This window comes from Phragmites australis, chromosome 10 (genome assembly GCF_958298935.1).
Source record: "Phragmites australis chromosome 10, lpPhrAust1.1, whole genome shotgun sequence".
Taxonomy (NCBI): Eukaryota; Viridiplantae; Streptophyta; class Magnoliopsida; order Poales; family Poaceae; genus Phragmites; species Phragmites australis.
The window spans coordinates 14,024,984-14,035,958 of record NC_084930.1 but is presented as its reverse complement, the minus strand read 5'-3'; the positions used below and the strand labels follow the sequence as shown (position 1 = coordinate 14,035,958).

The window sequence follows — 10,975 nt, the reverse complement described above, 5'->3', positions numbered from 1 at the left end:
GTAAAGAGAATTAGCAACTTGCTGAATTTCAGATTTAGTATCACGCAAATTAGCAGCTCGTTCTTTATCAGCTTGTACAATTTCAGCAGGGGTCATAGGAACCAAAGTAATTTTCTTTCCTTTATGCATAAAAGTATATGTATTACTTCTACCATGGTGTATAGCATCATTATCAAATTCCCAAGGTCGACCCAATAAAAGTGAGCAAGCTTCCATAGGTACCACATCACAGTCAACATAATCAGCATAGGAACCAATGGAAAAAGAAACTCTGCAAGTTTGTGTTACCTTAGCTTTTCCAGCATCATTAAACCACTGAAGATTATATGGATGGGGGTGTTGGCGTGTGGTCAAGCCAAGCTTCTTGACCAAATCTGAACTCACCAAATTATTACAACTACCTCCATCGATGATGACACGTGCTCGCCGATTTTGGATGACGAAGAAAATCTGGAACAAGTTATGGCGTTGCAGCTTCTCTGGTTGTTGTACCTTTGTGCTGAGCGCCCGCTGCACAATGATGCTCCTATAGGTCGCTGTGTCATCACTGCCCAAGATTTCGTTGCTCTCCTCAACAACTGGTTCTTCTTCTTCTTCAATGTCAGAGGCGCTGATGTACCCATCTTCAGTTGCAATGTATGCCCGCTGACTTGGGCAATCCTTCTGCACATGACCGAATCCATGGCAGCGATGACATTGAATGCCAGAGGTGCGTCCCGTTGATGCAACAGAGGAAGCACTCTTGGAAGGTCCCTGCAAAACAGAATTTTTACCTGAGCCCGAAGGTCGTGTAGTGACAGGATTTGGTGCCGTAGCTGCTTGTTGCTTGCTCGCTGGTGAGGGAGCCCTGTAAGTGGATGGTTTGGACAGCCCAAAGGATGGTCCTGTGCGCGGCGTGTATGTGGTGCTGGCCTTGTACTTGCCCTGCTGCTCACGCCCCTGCAACTCCTTCTCTGCAAGCATAGCAAACTGAAACAACTGGTTGACATTGTTAAATTCTTTATAATCAATAATATCCTGGATTTCACGTCTCAAACCCGAATAAAATCGACAAATAGAATCTTCGTTTCCCTCTACTATGCCACAACGCATCAAGCCCTTTTGAAGCTCACCATAATAATCCTGCACAGTTTTATCTCCCTGTTCTAAGCGCATCAATTTCTTACGCAAGTCTCTATGATAAGATGGGGGAACAAATCTATCACGCATAGCAACCTTAAGCTCTTCCCATGTACGAGGTGTGGCACCATCTGCAGCTAAACCAGTCCACCAAATAATAGCAAAATCTTTAAACTCACTAGTGGCTTGTCTAACTCTATGTTGTTCAGGTACTTGATGGGCACTAAATTTTTGCTCTACTGTCATCTCCCAATCAAGATATCCCTCAGCATCATAATGTCCCGAAAAAGAAGGTATAGTAAATTTAACCTTAGCATAAGGATCTTCAGGAGCTCGATTATACATACCTCGATGGTGGTGGTGATGTGGAACGCCACCCATACCTGTGGTGTTAGTGCGAAGACGACGCCGTAATCTGTTTTGCAATGTCGCCGCTGGATCAACATTAACATCGTCATCATACAACTCATCACCGGTGTTGCTTCCATTCACATCTTCGTTGTGCACAGGACGGTTTTCCAAAGCATTTACCCTGTCGGTGAGCTCGGATAACCGTTTGTCCACCCGCTCAACCGCGTTTGCGAGTTTCATCTCAATTATCGCTTCAGTGACAGCCTTGATGACTGTCTCCCTCATCTCCTTCTGAGCATTGTCTACAACAGCTTGTAGCTGCTCTTGGCTGACACACTCCTTGAAGTCCTTTGGCGTTTTATCTCCTTCAACTGACATTGTGGAAACAAACACAACAACAAACAGTGAAGGTTATCCCTAATAATCGTACTACAAAGGTGGAGTGGTGCCTCTCAATCCAGATCAGCAAAGGTAGACACCTTACCAAGCTCTTACCAGGGTTCTTACCAGCAAAGCAAAGGATACCTGGAAGGCGTGCGAGCGATTGCAGGGATGCAAACCAGTGCTGTCCAGAAGAATCTGTGGGGCTTGGAAGGCTCACAAAGAGAACAAATATGTATATGTGGAACACAAATCAGAAACAGATAGTAATGCTGAATTATAGTCCCAAGTACTTGTTCTCGTTGCTGGCCTAAAGTGTTGCAAGTACCAAGTATGTGTGTTAAACAAGGTGGAGAAACAAGTATGATGGATAGCAAGAGCAACAGAAACAAAGAACTAAACAGCACACGCTAACACAGCTCACTTTGCCCTTCTCTATGTGCTCCTCTAGATATTGTTCCTCTTTTGCCCCTCTCTTTTTTCTATTTTTTTGGGCTGTCGTTGTTTTTTTGGGAAAATTCGACTTTTTCTTCTTATTTTTTTGATATTTTTTTTTCACTTAGGAGCACACAAGAGGGAACCACAGAAAATTTGAGCTTAAACAAGTGAAAGACGTGGCTTGTAGAATTTTCTGAAGTTCAGCCGTAAAATGAGAAAAATATTTGGAAATTGAAAACTCAAACTTCGGAGGCGAATTTGGGAATTCTGATTTCGCCGAACCCGGCAAAGCGGGGACGAACGGATCCGAAACGCTGTTTCGATGCGAAAAACTCTATGACTTTTCTGAAAACGGAGTTCGTATGCGAAAGTTATGCCCGATTTGAGAAACGGCTCCGAATTAGAGGACAAAACGGGAAGAAAGTGGGGAAAATATGCGACGGAGGCTAGGGTTTGATGGAAACGGTGGGGGAAAACACATGAACTGGACTCTAACACGACCTAACCAGCAACAAGACCTTGACCAGGACACAAACTCAACACGACGAACTCTGAAACTGAAATATGCAAAAGCTAAAGGCGCGGAAGGGTTGTAGGACAGGAAAAAAAAACGATATGGCAGTGGACTATGGAACGAAGGCGAAAAACACTCGAAACTAAGGGTAGATATGAACCTGACGGTATACCTGAAGCTCTGAATACCACTTAATATGAACAAGGGTTCCCGATCTTCCGAAAGGTTCTGGTAACTCTCGATTTGGTGGAAACGAGACACAAGTCGATCCGGCTTCCGAACAACACGATCCGAAACCCCGCAATCGCAGCACCACGTCTCCTCTGGTTATCAACCGGTGTTGCACGGTTGACCTCGCCAAGAAGGCTAAAATCCTTGCCTGCGAATCGAAGAACACAAGCAAGAACAAGGAAGAATGCAACCAAATTGCAGATGAATGATTAATCTCACGAGTTGGGGTCTCACAAACCGACGAAACGGCGAAACTGTTCTTGACAGAATAATCTAAGCAAAACCCAACCCTAATTAGGGCGGCGGCTACTGTATATAAAGGATTAGGGTCGGCCAAGGACCCCTAGACGCGTCCCTAATGGACTCCAACATGATACATGGCCCAACGGACCAAAAACGGTGACGCAGCACCGGGACAGATTCTGGACGCTGACTTGTTTCGACGTTTCCCGTTGACTCAGAAGGAATTTGGACCTCAAACCAACGCCATTGGTTTCCTTATGAAATTATCTTTCCAACCATATGTGAATCGTCGAAAACGGAGTCCGGATGCGTCCTGGACGTCCGTTTTATTGCTCGCTGGTCCTGGAGGCCGAGGCTGATTCGGACTCGAGTTGGACTGGACCTCCTGCTGTTGTTGGACGTCCTAGCTGCTCCTCCACGCCTCCAAGCCTTCCTCTATGTGTTTCCTTGTCCTCTCCATGATTCCTAAACAACACATAATCATTAGGTAGTAATCTATTCTCAAAATTATATAAAGAGTTGCTTAGGAACGAGCTCACCTCTAAATTTAATTGTCGTGCGCGAGCTCTTGTGATTGGACCTTGAAAGTTCAATGGAGGATCATTGTATGTATCCGAGGGAGTGATGTCCTCATCATACTGTTGAGCTTACTTTAGCTACAATGATTGACGCATACATATTTATAACAGAACTCAGTTCTTCTGAGATTTCACAGAACAAAACTTGAACGTGGCTAAAGACAATACTACCTCTGTCAGTAATAGATATTGTCCTAGTACGTAGTCAAACATAACAACTTTGACCAATGGTAAACGTAAAACAATTTGGATTTGCACATGGAAATGATGTTATTTAGATGTTTCATCAAATGTATTTTCAGATCATTATGTTTTCATTAATCTTTGCCAACATATGGTTAGAAAAATAATAAAAGATTAGCATGGAGACTATGCCGATGTTCAAATTCCAAAAACAATAGAACTGACTAGTACTAGTTACCAGATAGGCCTGTTACATAGCAAGGTTCAGATCAGACGTATACACCAAGACCCTTTGTCGAGAACATTTGATGCAGTTCCTAACAATACAATGAAAAGAATGCCTATTCTGAATCAGCATGACTCCTCTTCCTTATTTAGCAACGTCGTTCAATCCAACCATTCCGGAAGGTGAGATTCCTACACAATTTTGACCCAGATTACTCATGAAGTTTTATGGCATGACAAAGGAGATTATTTGAAATGTGTGTAAGAAAAAGCATAATAATTAATGAAAGCTCGGTCATGTATGATCATTTTGTCATGAACGGTCAAATGCAAGCAGAGCTAAGCTACCACAGAAGGTATGTCAACTAGATGCAACTGTTGTGATAGGTAATATTGATATAAATTTCATGAATAGTGAGTTCTTGCTTATGTCTTTTACAGTTGGCATTAGCTACAACACACAGCAATTTGCATGAAAATCAAGAGGATACGGTAAGGACAATTTCCTCATATTTATAAGATATTCCAAGAATCATGCAGTAATACTTTAGTGGATCACTAATGTTCAGAAACTCCCATTGGATGATCAGTAAGGGAAGGACTTTTGTCACAATCAAAGAGCAAAGAGTATATGTTTCTAACAATTTTTCTCAGATACCTGTGCAGGCATTACTAACGTTACTAGACAACTGTTCTTTCAGAAAAAAAAATTCCTCTTGAAGCACCCATTGGACCCATCGTCTGGCAGTGAACCTTCCGAGGACTTATAAGCAGTACTATCCCTCATGATCGTTTCAATGTCCTGGCAAAATACAAAATGGTCAAAGAAATATAGAAGCACCCTACCTCAGGAGACAAGACAATCTGGGAACACCCAAGGCGACCAATGCTCCAAACTGTTGTCACCACACTGGATCAGTACAGCTTACCTATTGTAGTTAACTGAATGCAACCTGCGTTTTCCAGTTCCTGTTGCCTTTCGCTATTACAAAGCATACATTGCCAATGTCAGACTAACTTCCCATCAATTATAAACTCAGAGCTAAGCACAGGCAATGCCACGCTTCAATGATCTAATTTGGTAGGGCTAGTATATTATGACTGCACAGATTACAAACGATCTTTTTCAGTTTCAGTGTTTGCATACTCATCAGGATATTAAACAATCTGCTGCAGCCTTCAGGGCTTTGCAGAGCGCCACCGAACAGCATAAAGAAGGCACGAGAAGTATCTTCAAACATTATAATTCTCGAATTTCAGGATTCAAATTTCCAAACCACAATGCGGCACCGCACCATTATCAAGGTGAAACAAATGAATCTATCAATTTTCATCTTTTTTTTCCTTTCTTAACAACTCATTTCCTATCATCAAGAGTGCAGAAAAGGGGAAATCAACGAACCAACCAATCCAATCGAATGCAATCAGATCCAACGAGAAATTGGACGATGAAACGAGGAGCCGGCCCATTCCATCAACTACTATTCTACCGTATAGTCAACGCCTATCTGAACTCCTTCCGGAGCGAGTATCTGCCAGCCTTCCCCGCCGCGCCAGAAGCAACCCCATCCTGCATCGTCACCGAGGCAGCCGCCCGCGGCAACACCGCCACGGGCTTCTCCAACTCCGCAGGTGGCGGCGAGCTCTCCCGTCCCAGCGGGGCCTCAGCGGCAGCAGAGCTGGCCGCGATCAGATTGGTGATGTCCCGGAGCGGCACCCGCCCCCACGCCCTGCTCGGCCGCTTCATGAACCCGCACTTTTTAACAGCAAAGCCGTGCCGCCGAGCAACAAAGACGCCGGCTGCGGTGGCGGAAGGAGCAGGAGGCGCGTTCCCCTTGTCAGGCCCACAGCCGGCGGCCATTGGGGGCACGAGTGGCGGCAGCTCTTGTTGGGCTTAATTGGGGGTCCGTGTCGAGGAAGCGAGGTTGGAGATGGTGGTGGGAGGGGAGTGGCCATGGGTATTTGTAAGTTGCAGCCGAGGTGCGAGCAGCGGGGAAGGGATTCCAAGATTTGAGTTTTGGGGGAATAAGTTTGGGAGGGGAGGAGGGAGCGGACGAATCGATGGTGGGTTTCGCCGCTTTCGTTCGAAGTGCGGGGCTGCGGCCTGCGGGCGAATCTTTGGAAAAATTTAGCGAAAAGACGGAGGAAGAAAATTGGAATCGGGGCGGGGAGGAGGGGAGGAGGAGGGAGGCGACGGCCGCTGAATTATTTCGCGGCCGCGAGGCGGCGGGAGGTTCGAATTTGCTCAGCTTTGAGTGACCACGTGAGTGTGACGCTGTGAGTGTTTTCGTGCTGCCGAAATAGGCAGGCGGCCGCGTGGAGGCGCGTGACCGGTGGCGGCGGAAAATGTGCCGTGCTGCCGTCGTGAAGTGCGCGTTCTACGACAAGTTTGGTGTCGACTTTGAAGCATGGCTGCTGCAGGAACTGGAGCTTAAGATTGAACCAAGGTCGTCTTCCGAATTTGGCTGGGTCGATTTAAATTGTTAATCGGAGTGTTCGGCTGGTTTTCCCTTGAATTTTGACAGTATTTTGTTTACATTGGCACTTTATTTTGGTTCACCCGAATTTGTCGAAAGGTTAGGGCGGGAAAAAAGCTCTAAACCAATTTGTTACATTTGCATCCGGCTTTGAATTTGAACAGTGTCCGTTATAGTGATTTTATGTTGTCCTTGTGATGCATGTTGGCCCAAATATAAACGAATATCCAAGCAAAATTTAATACTTGTGAATAGGCTTATCCTGTGTGAATGAATTTTGACATATTTAAATAGTTATGGCATAATTCTGCGGTGCAAATAGCAATTCCAGTCAACCCAAGACCTCTCAAAAAAAAAATCAACCGGCTAAATATGATCGATATTTCAATCAGTTACCAATGTGTTAATAAGGTTTACTTTTCCACACTGCAATAAGTTACGAACTTGTATTTCCAGGGATTCAAGTAAACATCGTTCTAATCTCTAGTGTTTACTAGCTCTTACCCCCCTCATGCTCATTAGGTTTGTTGTCCATACTCGATCGCTCATACCCAACAAGGCAAAAAATTGGATACCTGAGGCCCAAACTGCCCAAAGCCCACCAAAGCACACTAGTACAGAAAAAATCATCACTGCCGGTTCAAAATTGACATCATGACTATGAATAAGAACCGATAGTGATTGTACATAATACTACCGATTCGTAACATAAACTAGCAGTGATACAATATATCGCTGCTAGTTCTTGATCTCATTCCGGTCGATTTGTATGCTTATTATTGCCGGTTCTATCTACGAATCGATAGTGATACTCAATTCAGGATAAAAAAAACAAAAATTAAACATTCATGCATTAATTTAAAGGAGATTATCATTACTGATGAACATATTAATATAGTTTATACTAATTGCAGTAAAAGCTGTTGTCATACAGACGACAGTGCAAAATCCTAACGTGCGCGTCGACTAACCTAGTTGAAACTCAACCCACGAACGGAAGTTTGTGGCCTCGTCAACGTCATCGTCCTTGTCGTCGCCATCATCGTCTTTGTCCTCATCCTCGTCCTCGTCCTCGTCGTTGTCGTCATCGGTAGCATCATATTCCTCCTCATCCTCATCCTTGTCCTCATCCTCCGATGATGACAATGACGACAACGATGACGACGAGCTCATCTGGGCCTTCTTGGCCCTCGGTGGCTAGTGGATGAACTCGTCCCACACCTCGTCGTTCGACAAGGGGGATCCAGGTGAAATGCCGGAATCGGATGAGGTGGATGACACCTCGTCCGGCAGGCCCTTATCCTCCTCGAACATGGACGCGGGTGTTGGAGGCGTCCTCGGAGAAGGCAGTGGAGGTGGCAGTGGATCCATGTGGATCGCACGCGGGAGGTGGGGGTGGCTAGCGGTGGGCGAGAGAGAGAGAGAGAGAGAGAGAGAGAGAGAGAGAGAGAGAGAGAGCACGTGAGAGAGAGCGAGCAAGCAGATTGAAAGAATGAGCAAGGATCGCTCACATTTAAAATCGCGTGCGTGAAGCCTAGCAGTTGTGCGCGTGATGACATTCGAATTTTGAGTATCGCTGTCGGTTTGTAAACCCAACCAGTAGTGATAGCCATTATCACTGTCGAATATTATTTGCACGTCTTTTGATAAGCTAATATCACCGCTAGTTAGTAATACAAATCGACAGTGATAATTTGAATATCACTGCCGGTTAGTAACAAGAACCGGTAGTGATACATCATTATCGGTTCATATTACTATCCGGTTGTCACACCCGGTTTTAACGGACAAAACCAAGTGCGGCTTATGTGTGCCCAGGAAGTTTAACACACATAAGGACGTCATAGGTGAAGTAGCAAAAGCAATACTTTAATTAAATAAACGTTCACTTCTTACAAATAGAAGACTTCACCTAAACAACCTCAAAATTAGCCTAAACAACAGCATCTAAACGACGGCAGCGGGACGACAACATTGGCGACCAACACTCCACAGGCACCGATCAGAAGACATGCTCCTTAGAACACCAAGTCGTCATCTTGGAAATCCTCAAAGTCTTCCACTGAGCAGCATATGTTTTTGTAGGAGAAAGCAAGGGTGAGCACATAAAGTACTCAGCAAGTGTGGGAAAATAATAAAATGCAGGCTTATATCAAGAATAGGCTAACACATGGTAATTTTTGCGTAAATGCGAGTAATGAAAACACATTTGGACTCAAAGCATTAAACAAGTATTAAATGAATGTAACCCAAACAATCCATCATCTAGCATATAAGGTTCCTCACCCAGCATACCACAACCGTCTAGTACTCCCTGTACTATGATCAAAACCACACCACCTATTACTCCCTGTGCCAGAACCAAAACCATCCACCCTCTAATCATGTGAGGATCCAAGTCTCTCATGTCCGTGAGCACGACTGTTATAATAGTTTTACACTCTACAGAGGTTGTCCAGCTTTCCCCACGAGTCAGTGAATTCCATGTTGCCGTGTTTGCAAGACACTTAACACACGCCAGTGGTGTGCCGCCAATAATCACTGTATGAAACTTTCCACTAACCAGAGACTAATCCAGTATGTGTCTGCCCACTAGGTTTCACCGTCAGACTTTACGCAAGCAAAACTCCTACCCAGAAGCCCCCTTTTGTGCTAACCTAATGCACACTGGACAGACTCTAATCAATATGTCACGCCTTACCCATATCAGCCTCGTGGTTGGTACGTTACTTCTTGGGTTGTCGCTCTACGAACCGGTCCTTACTTAGGTTACTTGAGCAAACACTAAACCAACATCATAACCATGACAACTAACAAAACTACTTTGCTCAAGACCTAATGTTCCATGTTGCTAGACCATTAACACATTAACCATCATTACTGCATATGTTCATTAGTCAAGATTATGATACTTCCCAATATCCCAAAATCATGGCTAAGCAATCTACCCATAAAAGACTCCTAACCAAAACCATCTAGGTTCCAAGGGATGATAAGAGAAAATCTAGGGAAAACCCTAACATAGGTGGCTACCCATCATGTTGACAAACATTGCATGCAATTTTGTAAAACAAATCATTTAAAAACATAGGTTCAATATGATCAAGGACACTTGCCTTCTCCTTGCTGCTGCTCAGTGTATTCTTGCTCCTGGTCTTGATGTTCCTCAAATTGATTCAGGACGTTGTCGGCTAATTGCACAATAACTAGCAAACAAACAAACAGATACACTAAGAACAGAGTATGAAACAAAAGAACAACGAAATAAAAACTGGTTAGAAAGAAAGAGCACTGAAAAACGAATCCATTGGCGCAAGAATCGCTTAAATCGGAGCTACGATGGCTAAAACAAGTCTAGAGTTAAATCTGGAAAAGAAAAGGGCTTATTTTGAATTAAACAGAAAGTTTAGGGACCTTTTTGTAAAAACAAAGGGACCTAAATGTAATTATGCGAAAGTATAGGGACTTAACTGTAAAAAGATAGGGCTCTTTGGTTATTTCAGAAAAGTCTAGGGGCTAAATTGCAAAATTACCAATTAAAGGAATTATCAGATTTATTTTTATACTGAAAAAGGCTTGAAATACTGACTGGGCTGCATTGGCTGACGTGGTATGGTGATAGGGATGACACATCAGCAGAGAGGGCTAGGTGGCAGCTGAGGTGGCTGGATGACATGGCATGGCAGCTGAGTGGATTAAGTAGCGACATGTGGCAGCCTCGGGTTGGTCAGCGAAGGGGTATAGATGGGATCTAATATGGGCCGTGGGTTTCGGATCCGACAGTTGAGCTCAAAGGGGACGGTCAGCGGAGGGGTTCTCGGTGGAGCCGAGCTCGGCACGGCGACGACACGCCGGAGCAGGGGGAAAAAGGTCGTCGCCGGCTTCAATCTTCGACGACGAGCGACGGAAAAGATTCGGGGGAGCACGGGGTATCCGTTTTGAGGCTTACCGAAAGCAGCGCGGCACGGGAAGGCGGGCGGCGACGGAAGGGGCGGCGGAGGGCCTCGGGATCTCGTCAGGAAGGGATCTTCGGCGGCACAGGGGCCAAGGTGATGGCGGGGAGAGCTTCAGCAGAGGCAGGCGCGTGCGATGGTGGGCTCGGTCTGCGCTAATTTGCTCTGGAACGGCGCGGCGGCGATCTCGGTAGGAGCGGCGGCAATGGCGGCTCGGCGAGCTTCAATCTCGACGACTAGGGCTCGGGTCTCGACGATTTTCGGATGAGATGAGTTCGGGGA

At 45.1% G+C, this 10,975-nt stretch overlaps 1 protein-coding gene across 1 annotated transcript; it reads right to left on the bottom strand.

Moving 5' to 3' along the window:
• Positions 1–5,465: 5,465 nt before the first annotated feature.
• Positions 5,466–6,419, bottom strand: LOC133883556 (uncharacterized). The gene has a single exon (XM_062322907.1). It carries the CDS (start codon positions 6,122–6,124, stop codon positions 5,768–5,770), a length of 357 nt encoding a protein of 118 aa, XP_062178891.1. The 5' UTR covers positions 6,125–6,419; the 3' UTR covers positions 5,466–5,767.
• Between the last annotated feature and the right edge of the window lie 4,556 nt (positions 6,420–10,975).